Below are 20,000 nucleotides of genomic sequence, written 5' to 3' on the forward strand. Positions count from 1 at the left end.
GGGTTTATGCTACTACTACTACTACTACTACTACTACTACTGATATTACTACTACTACTACTACTACTACTGATGCTGCTACTACTACTGCTACTACTACTACTACTACTGCTACTACTACTACTACTACTACTGATACTACTACTACTACTACTACTGATACTACTACTACTACTGATACTACTACTGCTACTACTACTACTACTACTACTACTACTACTACTGATACTACTACTACTACTGATACTACTACTACTACTGATACTACTACTGATACTACTACTACTACTACAGTTAGGTGCCATGAATCGATTCCCAGTTTCACACCACCACTCACCTGAGACCACTGTCTGTCAGTGAGGGCAGGGAAAATGTACCCACATTTCTTTCAAATGTATTTTGTGTTTGCAAAGCCTGGTTTTAGATCTGGTTGTGCTGTCTTGCCTAACCCTTTGGCATGCGTGACAATGAACGTAAGAGCTAAAAAAAAAAACAGCACAAACAGATCTGGGATCAGGCTAGGGTTTTTAAGACTCTACCTGAGGAAAGACAAGGCTGGTCCCAGAGGGTGCTAATTCACACGTTTAAATGTGTGCCCTACTGTATATGAGCTGTGTGAATGGTATTGTGTAATTAGCCAACTTTGAGGCCTCAGGTGCGCCTCATGTGAGACCTAGGTTGACTGCCACTAAAGATGACCGAGCTAAGGCACTGCAACGTCAGTTAAAAGAGAATCTGCAACACGTACTGATGAAGACACACACAGACCTCTGCCTTAGCGAATATGTGCAGATCGAGTCGGAGTGCAGTTAGACAGTTGCAGCGTAACAACACAACGATCACAGTACGCTATTCCAATATGAAACGCAACTAGGGATTGTGCTCTGAACTTTCACTAGCATATAGCTACTGACAAACCAACAGGCTGCTGAACCACTGCTCTGATGTGCAACACTAATCAATAGTCTCTGTACAGCAGCAGCCGCTGGATGATTCTCATGAAACCAGTTTTAAACATTTCTGTAGCAAATTGAGTTACAAAACCCATGATGCACCGGCAAAAATCAACTATCATTCTGAGGATGTATAGCGTCTTATTTTAAATACTTTGTACATTTGCACCTGTATTTTGTATATTTTCACCCGAAATTTGAATTAAAGAAATGCATCCAGATTAAATTATTTTCTTACAATTTTTCCTTTACCTAGAGGAGTAGTAATTGTAGTAAATGCTAAATTAATATACATTAATATATTCCCTTTTATGCCTTCAGAATGAGGTTCTTATCCACAAACAACCCCTTTACCTCACTGAGCATTCTCATTACCAAAACGGATAAAAAGCTCAAATTGTGAAAAAGTTTGATTACATTTTATTATAATTTTATAATTTCATTTTAAATTTTTAAAAATGGCAGTGCTATGTTTAACTCAGGACTTTTCATTAGGGGAGCAATGTAAAAAAGAATCATATAGAAATGGATTTGTTTATAACTTTTTTGGACTGTTGAGGTAATGAGAATGTTGTAGAAATTGTGGTAAAAGGCATAATATCTGATCAAAAAAACATAATTATGAAATAGATAAGTACAGATCCTAATCTCAGTGATCCAAGAGGAGATTTAGCGAAACATTTTAAATAATTTTAGGGTCAAATGTCAGTTTCGGGAGAATGACTATACACAACAATACACTGGGCTCCAACAGCCAAACGACTGCATCCAGTCAGTGATTAATGCTCTTTCAGCGCAGGAGAGATTCAGAGATTCAGTGTTTTACAGTCACATGTACAGGGATGCAGGTGTGATTGCTAGGTACAGTGAAAATCTTAGGCAGGACTAAGTGAAATAAAATAATGAAAATGGTAATAAAAAAAATCAAGAGACAAACAAGAGTGAGGGTATCAGTCTGTGTGTGTTTGTAGGAGATTCAGGTACACACACACACACCACTTCTTCATGACTGTGTACACAGGGTTTTGTTGATAAATGTACAGGCCCCCCCATCTTGGCAGTGTAGAGACATTTCTGAATATTTAAGCCAATTTTCTGCAACTCTACACATTTTGCCATGGCTAATGCTGTGTTCTATTTGCTTTAACGTAACAAAATCAATACGGATTGTTTTTGGAATTTTAAATTTTCCCTGACTGTCTAGCTTTAATTTAGGTGATTGCTACCTCTCAAATATTATATTACTCAAAAAATATATAGGTCCATTATCCATTACATGGCAGCAGTAAGCGAAAAGTCGCTGGTTCGAATCTCCGAGCTGACTAGGTGAAAAATCTGTTGATGTGCCCTTGAGGAAGACACTTAACCCTAATTGCTCCTGTAAATCGCTCTGGATAAGAGCATCTGCTAAATGACTAAAATGTTAAATGTAAATGTAAAATGAGTTGCAGGTTAAAGCTGGGTCTACACTGATTGGCTCTAGTTCTGATGCAGGGTCAGATGCTGTTCCATCGTGTGTGATAATCAGATCCTAGACCTGTGATTAGTGGCAACATCTACTTCAACTGAGTGGGTGTGTGACCCCTGTTGAGACATTTGCCGTCTGTCTTACCCTGACATCGGTGGCGTCCCCATGGCGGATGTTACTGGCCCATGTGCTGTGCTCGCTGTTGCTCTCGAAGTGATGGAAGACCTTCAGGACCCTGTCTGGAGCCCCGGGGGCTCGCTCTGTGGCCGTGCCTGTGCCCGCGCTGAGGCGCGACTTGGCCCCCCCAGCCAGGGCGTGGTTGAGGTTGGGGTCCAGGTATGCTGTCGCCATGCCTTTGCTGTGCGCTAGGTGTCTGTCATATTCTGTAAGTGAGAGAGAGAGAAAAAATAACCGTAGAATTAGAATTCCTGCTATAATCATATGGGGAAAGTCAAAATGGCCACCAGTTCACCCATTATGGCATCGTTGACTGGGGATCCCAGTTCTACTCATATTCATTCTATGGTTACACACTGGGTGAGAACACAGTAGAAACATCACACATCATCCCTGAAATATAAAGCATGGGAAGTCAACATTTTCTCTCAACAACCTTGACTGAGCCTCTAATAATAATTTCTTTATGAATGAATTATGATAGAATTATGCAGCACGGTGAAAAATGTATCAGCAAGTTGAAGGTGTGAAAAGGGTCCATATTGCACAATGCAGCAAGGTGTGATAAAGTGTAACAGCCTTTCCTCACACCTCACACACTGAAAAGGAGCAGAGAACTCCACGGAAAACAATTACCTGACACACCACATTTCACTATAATAACATAATTACCTGACACACCACATCTCACTATAATAACATAATTACCTGACACACCACATCTCACTACAATAACATAATTAATTACCTGACACACCACATCTCACTACAATAACATAATTACCTGACACACCACATCTCACTATAATAACATAATTACCTGACACACCACATCTCACTATAATAACATAATTACCTGACACACCACATCTCACTACAATAACATAATTACCTGACACACCACATCTCACTATAATAACATAATTACCTGACACACCACATCTCACTATAATAACATAATTACCTGACACACCACATCTCACTATAATAACATAATTACCTGACACACCACATCTCACTATAATAACATAATTACCTGACACACCACATCTCACTATAATAACATAATTACCTGACACACCACATCTCACTATAATAACATAATTACCTGACACACCACTTCTCACTATAATAACATAATTACCTGACACACCACATCTCACTATAATAAATAATTACCTGACACACCACATCTCACTATAATAATTACCTGACATACCACATCTCACTATAATAACATAATTACCTGACACACCACATCTCACTATAATAACATAATTACCTGACACACCACATCTCACTATAATAACATAATTACCTGACACACCACTTCTCACTATAATAACAGAATTACCTGACACACCACTTCTCACTATAATAACAGAATTACCTGACACACCACATTCTCACTATAATAACATAATTACCTGACACACCACATTACTCACTATAATAACAGAATTACCTGACACACCACATTACTCACTATAATAACAGAATTACCTGACACACCACATTACTCACTATAATAACATAATTACCTGACACACCATTACTCACTATAATAACAGAATTACCTGACACACGATAATAACATAATTATCTGACACACCACATCTCACTATAATAACAGAATTACCTGACACACCACATTACTCACTATAATAACATAATTACCTGACACACCACATTACTCACTATAATAACAGAATTACCTGACACACCACATTACTCACGATAATAACAGAATTACCTGACACACCACATTACTCACTATAATAACATAATTACCTGACACACCACATTACTCACTATAATAACAGAATTACCTGACACCGATAATAACATAATTATCTGACACACCCCATCTCACGATAATAACAGAATTACCTGACACACCACATTACTCACTATAATAACATAATTACCTGACACACCACATTACTCACTATAATAACAGAATTACCTGACGATAATAACATAATTATCTGACACACCACATCTCACTATAATAACAGAATTACCTGACACACCACATCTCACTATAATAACAGAATTACCTGACACACCACATTACTCACTATAATAACAGAATTACCTGACACACCACATCTCACTATAATAACAGAATTACCTGACACACCACATTACTCACTATAATAACATAATTACCTGACACACCACATCTCACTATAATAACAGAATTACCTGACACACCACATCTCACTATAACAATTTAACTTTTAACAAGGCACACCTTTTATTCTACAATATAGAAAATAGTAAAAAATAAAGAAAAACCCTTGAAAGAGTAGGTGTGTCTAAACTTTTGACTGGTACTGTACTTCAACTGGTGTGGAGCTGTTGGGGGAATATACTACAACTAGTGTGGAGCTGTTGGGGGAATATACTACAACTAGTGTGGAGCTGTTGGGGGAATGTACTACAACTAGTGTGGAGCTGTTGGGGGAATATAATACAACTAGTGTGGAGCTGTTGGGGGAATATACTACAACTAGTGTGGAGCTGTTGGGGAATATACTACAACTAGTGTGGAGCTGTTGGGGGAATGTACTACAACTAGTGTGGAGCTGTTGGGGGAATGTACTTCAACTGGTGTGGAGCTGTTGGGGGAATGTACTTCAACTGGTGTGGAGCTGTTGGGGGAATATACTACAACTAGTGTGGAGCTGTTGGGGGATTATACTACAACTAGTGTGGAGCTGTTGGGGGAATATACTACAACTAGTGTGGAGCTGTTGGGGAATATACTACAACTAGTGTGGAGCTGTTGGGGGAATGTACTACAACTAGTGTGGAGCTGTTGGGGGAATATACTACAACTAGTGTGGAGCTGTTGGGGGAATATACTACAACTAGTGTGGAGCTGTTGGGGGAATATACTACAACTAGTGTGGAGCTGTTGGGGGAATATACTACAACTAGTGTGGAGCTGTTGGGGGAATATACTACATGTGCATTCAGCTTGTGTCAGCAGTTCTGTTCCCTCTATGTGGCTGGAAAAGCCCAAAATAACCTCCCCTGGTAGAAGTGAGAGTGCACCCACATAGTGACTAAGCACCGGTCGATGGAAAACAGGAGACTTCTACTGGATTTGGCCTCCAATGAAATGCCACAGATACAAGGTTTAGCATGTGAGCTTTAAAGAGAGCTGCAGAGTTAAAATATGTTTTCTTAATACATTTAAATGGACTGTAATGGATACAAGGATTGGCAGCAGTCCATTTGAGAACGGACGGTGGGCATTGCACCACAGCACTGGCTACAGTACGAAAACAGCAGGGGCACTAGCTTTAAGTGCACTGCTTATATTTTTTTCATCCTGGCGTCCACAGAGCCAAAGGCGCGAGGCAACAGTAAGTCACAGACAGTGTGCACTGCAGTACTGACTGAAACTGCTCTTTTTAATCAGTTAATCTCCCGGTCTGAGCTGGGGTCTGGCCTGTTACTTCAGACAGGGTACACACAGGTCTGAGCTGGGGTCTGGCCTGTTACTTCAGACAGGGTACACACAGGTCTGAGCCGGGGTCTGGCCTGTTACTTCAGACAGGGTACACACAGACACACAGGTCTGAGCTGGGGTCTGGCCTGTTACTTCAGACAGGGTACACACAGACACACAGGTCTGAGCTGGGGTCTGGCCTGTTACTTCAGACAGGGTACACACAGACACACAGGTCTGAGCTGGGGTCTGGCCTGTTACTTCAGACAGGGTACACACAGGCCTGAGCTGGGGTCTGGCCTGTTACTTCAGACAGGGTACACACAGACACACAGGTCTGAGCTGGGGTCTGGCCTGTTACTTCAAACAGGATACACACAGACACACAGGTCTGAGCTGGGGTCTGGCCTGTTACTTCAGACAACACACAGACACACAGGTCTGAGCTGGGGTCTGGCCTGTTACTTCAGACAGGGTACACACAGGTCTGAGCTGGGTCTGGCCTGTTACTTCAGACAGGGTACACACAGGTCTGAGCTGGGGTCTGGCCTGTTACTTCAGACAGGGTACACACAGGTCTGAGCTGGGGTCTGGCCTGTTACTTCAGACAGGGTACACACAGACACACAGGTCTGAGCTGAGGTCTGGCCTGTTACTTCAGACAGGGTACACACAGACACACAGGGCTGAGCTGGGGTCTGGCCTATTACTTCAGACAGGGCACACAGGTCTGAGCTGGGGTCTGGCCTGTTACTTCAGACAGGGACACAGACACACAGGTCTGAGCTGGGGTCTGGCCTGTTACTTCAGACAGGGTACACACAGACACACAGGTCTGAGCTGGGGTCTGGCCTGTTACTTCAGACAGGGTACACACAGGTCTGAGCTGGGGTCTGGCCTGTTACTTCAGACAGGGTACACACAGGTCTGAGCTGGGGTCTGGCCTGTTACTTCAGACAGGGTACACACAGGTCTGAGCTGGGGTCTGGCCTGTTACTTCAGACAGGGTACACACAGACACACAGGTCTGAGCTGAGGTCTGGCCTGTTACTTCAGACAGGGTACACACAGGTCTGAGCTGGGGTCTGGCCTGTTACTTCAGACAGGGTACACACAGGTCTGAGCTGGGGTCTGGCCTGTTACTTCAGACAGGGTACACACACAGGGCTGGGCTGTCAGATGCCTGGCTAGTATCAAACCAACACACACTAAGCTGAGCCTCTCTCTCTCCCCAGGGGCCAGGGTGGGTGTGTGTGTGGACGCATGTGTGTGTGTGGACTGTGTGTGTGTGTGTGTACTGTGTGTGTGTGTGTGTGTGTGAGCAATATGGGGCACAAGATGTAATCTCTGCTACATTGCTGCTGGACAGTGTGTTCTGTTTGTCCATGTTATTAACAGGCATTAGATGATGGTCTACATCCAGGGAACAGGAGGACAGAACACGCCCCTGTGGTGAGGTGTCGCAGGACAGACCGGTCACACACACATTCAGCTTGTCACAGAGAGAAAGGTAGTTAGCACTGGGGATGGAGGGGGAGGGTTGCCGGCCAGAAGATCAAATATTATACTTTAAGTTGAATTTATTTGCACCAAAGAAAACAAGTATTAAACAACAATACACATAAAAAAATCTGTGCAGGTTGGAAGCCCAAGGCTTACTTTACTACACTACACACCACACCACACTACACCACTGTAAGTACCTAAATAAAAAAAGGTTTGTTAAAACAGACACCCAAACCTACTAATTCTAAAATGTATAAATAAATGTATAAGTAATCACGAAAAAAACAAATAGTATTTATTTTGTCTAAATGTGTGTGTGCATGTGTGCAATAATTAGGCTATATGGAGGAGATTACTGAGTAGTTTGGTTCATCAGGCTGACCTCCAGTCTTCATGGAGGAGATTACTGAGTAGTTTGGTTCATCAGGCTGACCTCCAGTCTTCATGGAGGAGATTACTGAGTAGTTTGGTTCATCAGGCTGACCTCCAGTCTTCATGGAGGAGATTACTGAGTAGTTTGGTTCATCAGGCTGACCTCCAGTCTTCATGGAGATTACTGAGTAGTTTGGTTCATCAGGCTGACCCCCAGTCTTCAAGAAGATTACTGAGTAGTTTGGTTCATCAGGCTGACCCCCAGTCTTCATGGAGGAGATTACTGAGTAGTTTGGTTCATCAGGCTGACCTCCAGTCTTCATGGAGGAGATTACTGAGTACTTTGGTTCATCAGGCTGACCTCCAGTCTTCATGGAGGAGATTACTGAGTAGTTTGGTTCATCAGGCTGACCCCCAGTCTTCATGGAGGAGATTACTGAGTAGTTTGGTTCATCAGGCTGACCCCCAGTCTACATGGAGGAGATTACTGAGTAGTTTGGTTCATCAGGCTGACCCCCCGTCTTCGCTTGAAGTTGTTGAGGGATGATGATGTTTGGCAATGTGAAGATAAGAATTCCAGAGTATGGTACCTCTGTCTCTGATAGAGAATTGACTATGTGAGGTGTGGGAGTAGGGAGGGTGAAGGTTATCACAGTGTCTTGTGTTATATAGATGGATTTCAGAATTAACCTGGAAGAATCCATTGAAGGGTTTAGGTAAACTGTCTGGGAGATATGACTATTTGTGGATAAAAGTGCATAATTGGTAATTAAACCAAACGACTAACCTTTCTGATGATACCAGATTTCATCACTTTGCTGCAGACAAATGTATTATGATCTTTCCAGGATAACGTTTCATCAATTAGACCTCAGAGGAATCTACTAGGCATGACTTGTTCAATTTCATTCCCACCAATTGAGATTCTGGCTAATTTTTTTGGGATACAATATGTATTATTCTTACTAGTGAATGCAATAAAGTTACATTTAAAGATAATTTGTTTATCTGGAACCATTCAGAAAATTTGGCCATACTGAGTTGGATTCATTAACCAGTGAATAAAAATTCTTATGTGATAAAATCTAATTGGTATCATCAGCTAAGAGAATGGGAGGTACAGTAGAAGACAGAGCAGCTAAGTCATTGATATAGATTAGGAATTAAGGTCTAATTACCGAACCTTGTGGGACACCACAGGATATCTTGGCCCTGGTAGATGCACAGACGTTTGCATAAACAAATGGTTCTCTATCATAAACATAACTATATCACAAATGATATGTATAATCATGAAAAACGTAATTATGCAATTTAGAATGTAATATTTCATGATCAACTGTGTCAAACGCTTTGGATAAATCTAAATAGATGCCAAGAGAGTATTCATTATTGTTTCTCTATTTTCTTTGACAGAGATGAACCCACATTCACAAAAAAGGTTATTAAATTCACATGAAATAACATCAGGGTCATTATAGGTCTTATTTCCAACAATACATTGAGATGAAATAGTTGTAGATGCCTTTTCCAACAGTTGATAGATTATTTTTCTTGTTGACTTTATAAGGATTCTGTCACGGGTGTTGTTGGAAGCAGACCAAAGTGCAGCGTGGTGAGCATACATTTTCTTTTCTTTTAAAATGTCGCCAACAAAACAACCGTGAAGCTTACAGGGCTAAGTGCCACAAACAAAGTTAACTACCCACACTGAAAGGAGGGAAAAAGGGCTACCTAAGTATGATTCCCAATCGGAGACAACGATAGACAGCTGTCCCTGATTGAGAACCATACCAGGCCAAAACATAGAAATAAAGAAACCTAGAAAACAAAACATAGAATGCCCACCCCACATCACACCCTGACCTAACCAAATAGAGAAATAAAACGGCTCTCTAAGGTCAGGGCGTGACAGATTCTTGGAATTTGTTAGGAAAATATACCTGTGGGGATATAGGTAGGTGAGTAAATATATTGTCAAACTTTTTGTAATTTGCTAAATTCAGGGGAGAGGAATTTGTGAGAAATTAAAAAAAAAAAAAATGTAACTGAATATTTTGAGACCAGTTGTAAACTGAGGTTTCCAGAAACCTTCTGCTGTTCTCTTACGTGACTTAACTAAGGGAAAGCAGTGGTGAAATACAGAATTGAAAGATGTGCGAAAAGTCTGGTAAACAGACTCCATATCGGCCTGATTATTAAAAAAATCCCATGAAATATCATCAAATCAACATCTTAAAGCGCTTTTGTTAAATGTAATGCTATTAACTTTTCCCATCTGTTCATTTCTAGTTGCAAAAGACAAGTGACAATTAGACAATTAGAAAGTGGTCACCAATGTCCGTATAAACCATAGCTATATTAGCCACATTATTCAAATCATTTGTCAACATATGATCAATAAGGGTGGACTGGTCAGTCTGTGGGCTTATAGATGAGGGGATACAGGTGAACTGGTCAGTCTGTAGGCTTATAGATGAGGGGATACAGGTGAACTGGTCACTCTGTGGACTTATAGATGAGGGGATACAGGTGAACTGGTCACTCTGTGGGCTTATAGCTGAGGGGATACAGGTGAACTGGTCACTCTGTGGGCTTATAGATGAGGGGACACAGGTGAACTGGTCAGTCTGTGGGCTTATAGATGAGGGGACACAGGTGAACTGGTCAGTCTGTGGGCTTATAGATGAGGGGATACAGGTGAACTGGTCAGTCTGTGGGCTTATAGATGAGGGGATACAGGTGAACTGGTCAGTCTGTGGGCTTATAGATGAGGGGATACAGGTGAACTGGTCAGTCTGTGGGCTTATAGATGAGGGGACACAGGTGAACTGGTCAGTCTGTGGTCTTATAGATGAGGGGATACAGGTGAACTGGTCAGTCTGTGGGCTTATAGATGAGGGGAACAGGTGAACTGGTCAGTCTGTGGGCTTATAGATGAGGGGACACAGGTAAACTGGTCAGTCTGTGGGCTTATAGATGAGGGGATACAGGTGAACTGGTCAGTCTGTGGGCTTATAGATGAGGGGACACAGGTGAACTGGTCAGTCTGTGGGCTTATAGATGAGGGGATACAGGTGAACTGGTCAGTCTGTGGGCTTATAGATGAGGGGATACAGGTGAACTGGTCAGTCTGTGGGCTTATAGATGAGGGGACACAGGTGAACTGGTCAGTCTGTGGTCTTATAGATGAGGGGATACAGGTGAACTGGTCAGTCTGTGGGCTTATAGATGAGGGGATACAGGTGAACTGGTCACTCTGTGGGCTTATAGATGAGGGGATACAGGTGAACTGGTCAGTCTGTGGTCTTATAGATGAGGGGATACAGGTGAACTGGTCAGTCTGTGGGCTTATAGCTGAGGGGATACAGGTGAACTGGTCACTCTGTGGTCTTATAGATGAGGGGACACAGATAGCTGGAGTATAAAGTATTCAACAAGTCAGACGTCAGTGAGTGGTTCTCACTTTTAAATAAGTTTGTTGTGATCACCCAATAGAAAAGTAATTTTAGCTTCATTATTAATCAAATCCAAGTGTGATGCAAGAATATTAATGAAACTACCAATGTCAGACTTGGGTGGCCGATAGATAATTCCAATTACCACTTTATTTACCACAAAAGTTACAGGAGGGCATTTCTATGAAAAGAGATTCAACATCAATGTTATCAGATGTAAGTCCGACGTCCTCTCTTAAACAGTTATGAAGAAAAATGGATGCTCCTCCTCCCACTCTTGATGTTCTACAGTGGTGAACAGCATTATAAGGAGACATGTCATAAAGCGTGGTTCTCTCTTCAGTCAACCATGTTTCTGAAAGGGCAACAATGGAACATTCATGACTGAGAGAAGACAGATAATGAACAAGGTGGTCGTGATTTTTTTAGGAAGAATGCAAATGTTTAAAAAAAGGTTGAAAATTAGCTTGTTTTGGAATTAGATAAGCAATTTAACTTCTTATGGATCAAATCCCGTTAGCGGGAACGATTTGACAACATCCGGTGAAATGGCAGAGTGCCAAATTCAAATTAAATAATACACCAAAATTAAGTTTAACTTCTTGGTAATCCAGCCACAGTGTCAGATTTCAAAAAGGCTTTACGGCGAAAGCAAACCATGCGATTATCTGGAAAGCGACCCATCATACAAATGCATGACAAATATTTTTCAACCAGCCAGGCACGACACAAAACTCAGGAATAACGATATAATTCATGTCTTACCTTTGAAGATCTTCTTCTGTTGGCACTCCAATATGTCCCATAAAACATCACAAATGGTCCTTTTAATTCCTTCGTTAGATCCCCAAAATGTCCATTTATTTGGCGAGTGATTCAGAAAAACACCGGTTCCAACTCGCCCAACATGACTACAAATGATCTAATAAGTTACCTGTAAACTTTGTCCAAACATTTCAAACAACTTTCCTAATCCATCCTTAGGTATCCTAAAACGTAAATAATCAATCAAATTTAAGATGGAATATACTGTGGTCAATAGCGGATAAAGTGAAAGTGGAGCGAGTTCCAGGTTGTGCGCCCCAAACAAAACAGTCCACTTGGCTCGACACCCAGAAAGGAAAGGGCTACTTCTTCATTACTCAAAGGAAAAACATCAACCAATTTCTAAAGACTGTTGACATCTAGCGGAAGCCATAGGAACTGCAACCAGATGCCTCATAAATCTAGTATCCCATAGAAATCCAATTGAAAACACAGTCATCTCAAAAACAAATCCTGGATGGTTTGTCCTCGGTGTTTCGCCAGGCAAATAAGTTCTGTTATACTCACAAGCGTGACTTTAACAGTTTTAGAAACGTTGGAGTGTTTTCTATCTATATCTACCAATTATATGCACATCCTAGCTTCTGGGCCTGAGAAACATGCAGTTTACTTTGGACATGCTATTCATCCAGACGTGAAAATACCACCCCCTATCCCAAAGAAGTTTTACCATTATAGTAATCACAAGTGATAGACTCATCTCCGGTAAATTTCAGGAAATTTGAATCTGGATCAACACAATCATTATATTTATTGTTGGCTTCATTAATATCTAACGGGTTAAAGACCATGTTATTTGGGTTGATATCCTTGGCTTCATTAATATCTAACAGGTTAAAGACCATGTTATCAGGGTTGATATCCTTGGTTTCATTAATATCTAACAGCTTAAAGACCATGTTATCAGGGTTGATATCCTTGGCTTCATTAATATCTAACGGGTTAAAGACCATGTTATCAGGGTTGATATCCTTGGCTTCATTAATATCTAACAGGTTAAAGACCATGTTATCAGGGTTGATATCCTTGGCTTCATTAATATCTAACGGGTTAAAGACCATGTTATCAGGGTTGATATCCTTGGCTTCATTAATATCTAACGGGTTAAAGACCATGTTATCAGGGTTGATATCCTTGGTTTCATTAATATCTAACAGCTTAAAGACCATGTTATCAGGGTTGATATCCTTGGCTTCATTAATATCTAACAGGTTAAAGACCATGTTATCAGGGTTGATATCCTTGGTTTCATTAATATCTAACAGCTTAAAGACCATGTTATCAGGGTTGATATCCTTGGCTTCATTAATATCTAACAGGTTAAAGACCATGTTATCAGGGTTGATATCCTTGGTTTCATTAATATCTAACAGCTTAAAGACCATGTTATCAGGGTTGATATCCTTGGTTTCATTAATATCTAACAGCTTAAAGACCATGTTATCAGGGTTGATATCCTTGGCTTCATTAATATCTAACAGGTTAAAGACCATGTTATTAGGGTTGATATCCTTGGTTTCATTAATATCTAACAGGTTAAAGACCATGTTATCAGGGTTGATATCCTTGGCTTCATTAATATCTAACAGGTTAAAGACCATGATATCAGAGTTGATATCCTTGGCTTCATTAATATCTAACAGGTTAAAGACCATGTTATCAGGGTTGATATCCTTGGCTTCATTAATATCTAACAGGTTAAAGACCATGTTATCAGGGTTGATATCCTTGGCTTCATTAATATCTAACAGGTTAAAGACCATGATATCAGGGTTGATATCCTTGGCTTCATTAATATCTAACAGGTTAAAGACCATGATATCAGGGTTGCTATCCTTGGCTTCATTAATAGCTAACAGCTTAAAGACCATGTTATCAGGGTTGATATCCTTGGTTTCATTAATATCTAACAGGTTAAAGACCATGTTATCAGGGTTGATATCCTTGGTTTCATTAATATCTAACAGGTTAAAGACCATGTTATCAGGGTTGATATCCTTGGCTTCATTAATATCTAACAGGTTAAAGACCATGTTATCAGGGTTGATATCCTTGGTTTCATTAATATCTAACAGGTTAAAGACCATGTTATCAGGGTTGATATCCTTGGCTTCATTAATATCTAACAGGTTAAAGACCATGTTATCAGGGTTGATATCCTGCCCAACTAAGAGAGATACACAGTGGGAATCATCCATAGAGTGGAAAGGAAACAGAAATGCATGCCTCACATGTCCAATACAACCACACATTTGGTGTTAGTTTGATCAATGGGGTGCACATCCTATGGAAGCCACATTGACACAGTCCTCATAACACCACTGAAGACTATAAGAACAGTGTGTGTTTTAGGTCACGAGGCTAGGTGAAACACATGAACAAAGTAGAATAAATATGTGTGTCTGTCTATGTGTGTGTGTGGGTGTGTGTGTGTGAGTCAGTTGACTATAATAGCGGAGTCACTTGCCATAGGCCTACAAGAGGCGTGGTGAACGACCAGCTGATCATACTTCAGGTATGCGATGTTACCTTTCTTCTGTTCTTGAATTAGTCGTGGCAGCAGTTCCTTTCTTTTGATGTTTACCTTTTCGGTGAAGTCTAAATTGATGAAGATTTTGGTCCCCTTCAGGCACTTGGTTCTCCTGAGAATCCCCTCCTTGTCTTTGAACCTCAGCAGTTTCACCACTATAGATCTGGGTAATCTATTGGGGAAGAAAGTGCCATTGCTATGCGCCCTCTCCCTCTCCATGAGTTTAGGATCCAGTTTGAGTTGATCTGGCCCTCTCCATCTCCATGAGTTTAGGATCCAGTTTGAGTTGATCTGGCCCTCTCCATCTCCATGAGTTTGGGATCCAGTTTGAGTTGATCTGGCCCTCTCCATCAGTTTAGGATCCAGTTTGAGTTAATCTGGCCCTCTTTAGGATCCAGTTTGAGTTAATCTGGCCCTCTTCATCAGTTTAGGATCCAGTTTGAGTTGATCTCCTCTCCCTCTTCATCAGTTTAGGATCCAGTTTGAGTTGATCTCCTCTCCATCTCCATCAGTTTAGGATCCAGTTTGAGTTGATCTGGCCCTCTCCATCTCCAATAGTTTAGGATCCAGTTTGAGTTGATCTGGCCCTCTCCATCTCCATCAGTTTAGGATCCAGTTTGAGTTAATCTGGCCCTCTTCATCAGTTTAGGATCCAGGTGGAGTTGATCTCCTCTCCATCTCCATCAGTTTAGGATCCAGTTTGTGATGATCTGCCAGGAGTTTCTTGACCTTGACTTCTGTGTCATGCCGAGTTTCAGTCTTTACATCCTCAATTCCATCAATTAAAATGTCATTGTGCCTTGATTGGTTTTCGAGGTAGTCTCCTTTGGGAAGAGTGCTTGTCAAGTGTTAGGAACATTGCGAAATCCTCAGACATGGTTTTGAATGCGGTCTGGCTGGTGACATTTGCACCCTTTAGCTCCTGCGCGGTGTCCAAACTGTGTTTACATTTCATTACATCCTTCAACAGATCATGAACCCTTTTGTTGGTAGAAAACAAAGAGTTACAGGAAGGACTTCAAAGTTATTTTCCTACTGATTGTCACGCCCTGGCCATAGAGAGGCTTTTTATTCTCTATTTTGGTTAGGCCAGGGAGTGACTAGGGTGGGCGTTCTATGTAATTTTTTCTATGTTTTTGTATTTCTTTATTTTTGGCCGGGTATGGTTCTCAATCAGGGACAGCTGTCTGTCGTTGTCTCTGATTGAGAACCATACTTAGGTAGCTCTTGCCCACATGGGTTTTGTGGGTAGTTGTTTTCTGTTGTTGAATCCTATCTACACTACACCAGCCAGTTGAATCCTATCTACACTACCCCAGCCAGTTGAATCCTATCTACACTACCCCAGCCAGTTGAATCCTATCTACACTACCCCAGCCAGTTGAATCCTATATACACTACCCCAGCCAGTTGAATCCTATCTACACTACCCCAGCCAGTTGAATCCTATCTACACTACCCCAGCCAGTTGAATCCTATCTACACTACCCCAGCCAGTTGAATCCTATCTACACTACCCCAGCCAGTTGAATCCTATCTACACTACCCCAGCCAGTTGAATCCTATCTACACTACCCCAGCCAGTTGAATCCTATCTACACTACCCCAGCCAGTTGAATCCTATCTACACTACCCCAGCCAGTTGAATCATATCCACACTACACCAGCCAGTTGAATCCTATCCACACTACCCCAGCCAGTTGAATCCTATCTACACTACCCCAGCCAGTTGAATCCTATCTACACTACCCCAGCCAGTTGAATCCTATCTACACTACCCCAGCCAGTTGAATCCTATCTACACTACCCCAGCCAGTTGAATCATATCTACACTACCCCAGCCAGTTGAATCATATCTACACTACCCCAGCCAGTTGAATCCTATCTACACTACCCCAGCCAGTTGAATCCTATCTACACTACCCCAGCCAGTTGAATCATATCCACACTACCCCAGCCAGTTGAATCCTATCTACACTACCCCAGCCAGTTGAATCATATCCACACTACCCCAGCCAGTTGAATCCTATCTACACTACCCCAGCCAGTTGAATCATATCTACACTACACCAGCCAGTTGAATCCTATCTACACTACCCCAGCCAGTTGAATCATATCTACACTACACCAGCCAGTTGAATCCTATCTACACTACCCCAGCCAGTTGAATCCTATCTACACTACACCAGCCAGTTGAATCCTATCTACACTACCCCAGCCAGTTGAATCCTATCTACACTACCCCAGCCAGTTGAATCATATCCACACTACCCCAGCCAGTTGAATCCTATCCACACTACCCCAGTCTCAGAATAAAGTATGCTTATAGGATGTCATACTGGTCACAATCCCCATGTCACTGTATCTGATAATGCATAATAACTAATGATCAGGTAAGAGGTAGCTATGTAGTCATGACAACAGCAGTTGTACGGGCCCAGCTTGTGCTTCTCATAAACACGGCCCATAACCTCCCTGAGCTGCACTACATCAAACCCAGCCAATCACGCCAATCACACACAGCCCTGGACCAGGGAGGGAAACCTCACATTCACACAGTGAAATGCATACAGTAGCAGACCTCCATCTAATACAGAGTAAAGAGAGCAACAACGTCCTTACATGAAGGCAACAGCCACCATGAAAACAACAACCAATTTAATTGATCCCATCTAACAATTATACAGTCGGATAACATTTGAAAACGCAAACAAACTGGAAACCTAAGACCGACACACAAGCAACTATGTCACCTGAGAACCTCTCTTTTTTCAGGCGCCCTTTCTTTCTCTATTTTCTGTCCGCATTTCCTTCTTCTCTCTTCTCCTTCTCTCTTCTCCTTCCTCTCTTTTCTCTCTTCTCCTTCCTCTCCTCTCCTTCCTCTCTTTTCTCTCTTCTCCTTCCTCTCCTTTCTCTCTTCTCCTTCCTCTCTTTTCTCTCTTCTCCTTCCTCTCCTTTCTCTCTTCTCCTTCTCTCTTCTCCTTCTCTCTTTCTCTCTTCTTCTCTCTTCTCCTTCCTCTTTTCTCTCTTCTCCTCTCCTTCTCTTTTCTCTCTTCTCCTTCCTCTCCTTTCTCTCTTCTCCTTCTCTCTTTTCTCTCTTCTCCTTCCTCTCCTTTCTCTCTTCTCCTTCCTCTCTCTTTTCTTCTTCTCCTTCTCTCTCCTTCCTCTCTTTCTCTCTTCTCCTTCCTCTCCTTTCTCTCTTCTCCTTCCTCTCCTTCCTCTCTTCTCCTTCCTCTCCTTTCTCTCTTCACCTTCCTCTCTTTTCTGTCCCCTTTTCTCTTTCGTTCTTTATTTTCTCTGTACCCCAATTGATACCCTGTCCAATTCCTACCTCCAATCAGAAAGGGCCAGCAGGCGCATGTCACCCTGGAGTGGTGTGGAGAGAGACATCCGTACCCATCTGCATACATTGGACAAGTAGAAGAGATTCCTCCACGCACACACACGCTCTGACACACTCCTAGACTCCAGCAACTCTCCCCAGAGCTTACACAGAGACTGAGGCTCCGCTAATGCTCATTGGCTTTTCTATCCGTAGCTGAAAACCACAAACACACACGTCCCGGACTCTCCCAGCTGACGTTGCGTCACATCCTGGTTATCACAATGCTCCCTGCCACTCTGAGCACCGGGAATGACTCATCCTGAGATTCCCCCGAGTTGCTTTGTTGTTGTGCCTTAGTCTCATATCATTCCCATGTTATCCAAATCCCAAGTATGTGGGAGACACGCTGGATCAAGAGACTTACTCTTATCAGAGGCATCATATGACTGGATAAGTGGTGAGCATTCTCATTGGCTCTCTGGTGTAGTTGAGGGGACTTCGAGCCTGCTGATTGGCAAGTTGTAGTTGTAAACAAGTTCAGCATGGCTGAGAGGGAGCTATGCCAGACAGTGAGGGGGTTGTTGACAGCTGTAGGGTGGGGAATGCCTCTAACTCTCTCCCTTCCTCTAACTCTCTCCAACTCTCTCCCTCCCTCTAACTCTCTCCAACTCTCTAACTCTCTCCCTCCAACTCTCTCCCTCCAACTCTCTCCAACTCTCCCTCCAACTCTCCCTCCAACTCTCTCCCTCCAACTCTCTCCAACTCTCTCCCTCACTCCAACTCTCTCCAACTCCCTCCCTCTAACTCTCTCCAACTCTCTAACTCCCTCCCTCTAACTCTCTCCAACTCTCTCCAACTCTCTCCAACTCTCTCCCTCCCTCCAACTCTCTCCAACTCCCTCCCTCCAACTCTCCCTCCAACTCTCTCCAACTCTCTAACTCTCTCCCTCCAACTCTCTCCAACTCTCTCCCTCCAACTCTCTCCAACTCTCTCCAACTCTCTCCAACTCTCCCTCCAACTCTCTCCCTCCAACTCTCTCCAACTCTCCCTCCAACTCTCTCCAACTCTCTCCCTCCCTCCAACTCCCTCTCCAACTCTCTCCAACTCTCTCCAACTCTCTCCAACTCTCTCCCTCCCTCCAACTCTCTCCCTCCCTCCAACTCTCTCCCTCCCTCTAACTCTCTCCCTCCCTCAACTCTCTCCCTCCCTCTCTCAACTCCCTCCCTCTAACTCTCTGCTCCCTCTCTGCAACTCTCTCCAACTCTCTCCCTCTCAACTCTCTCCCTCCCTCTAACTCTCTCCCTCCCTCTAACTCTCCCTCCCTCTAACTCTCTCCAACTCTCTCCCTCTCCTCTAACTCTTTCCAACTCTCCAACTCTCTCCCTCCCTCTAACTCTCTCCAACTCTCTCCAACTCTCTCCAACTCTCTCCAACTCTCTCCAACTCTCTCCCCTCTCTCCAACTCTCTCCAACTCTCTCCAACTCTTTCCAACTCTCCAACTCTCTCCCTCCCTCTAACTCTCTCCAACTCTCTCCCTCCCTCCAACTCTCTCCAACTCTTTCCAACTCTCTCCAACTCTCTCCCTCCCTCCAACTCTCTCCAACTCTTTCCAACTCTCTCCAACTCTCCAACTCTTTCCAACTCTCTCCAACTCTCTCCAACTCTCTAACTCTCTCCAACTCTCTAACTCTCTCCAACTTTCCAACTCTTTCCAACTCTCTCCCTCCATCTAACTCTCTCCAACTCTCTAACTCTCTAAAACTCTCTCCAACACTCCCTCCCTCTAACTCTCTCCCTCCCTCCAACTCTCTCCCTCCAACTCTCTCCAACTCTCTCCAACTCTCTCCCTCCTCCCTCAACTCTCTCAAACTCCCTCCCTCTAACTCCCTCAACTCCCTCCAACTCTCTCCCTCTCTCCAACT

General features: G+C 42.7%; 1 protein-coding gene across 11 annotated transcripts in view; it reads right to left on the bottom strand.

Annotated features, from left to right (window-relative positions):
• Positions 1-20,000, bottom strand: part of LOC112245979 (focal adhesion kinase 1) — a 203,041-nt gene that overhangs the window by 106,670 nt on the left and 76,371 nt on the right. For 6 of the 11 annotated variants that reach the window (XM_042295172.1, XM_042295171.1, XM_042295173.1 and 3 more), the window contains exons 1-2: positions 18,084-18,736; positions 2,566-2,804 (exon numbers count right to left, since the gene is read on the bottom strand). In XM_042295172.1, coding sequence (XP_042151106.1) covers positions 2,566-2,804; positions 18,084-18,162 — 318 coding nt within the window. In that variant the 5' untranslated portion in view covers positions 18,163-18,736. Of the gene's footprint in view, positions 1-2,565; positions 2,805-18,083; positions 18,754-20,000 lie in introns of those variants that run through there. The other 5 variants (XM_042295177.1, XM_042295174.1, XM_042295175.1 and 2 more) reach the window with 4 other exon arrangements.

The sequence above is a fragment of the Oncorhynchus tshawytscha genome, linkage group LG13 (assembly GCF_018296145.1).
Source record: "Oncorhynchus tshawytscha isolate Ot180627B linkage group LG13, Otsh_v2.0, whole genome shotgun sequence".
Taxonomy (NCBI): domain Eukaryota; kingdom Metazoa; phylum Chordata; class Actinopteri; order Salmoniformes; family Salmonidae; genus Oncorhynchus; species Oncorhynchus tshawytscha.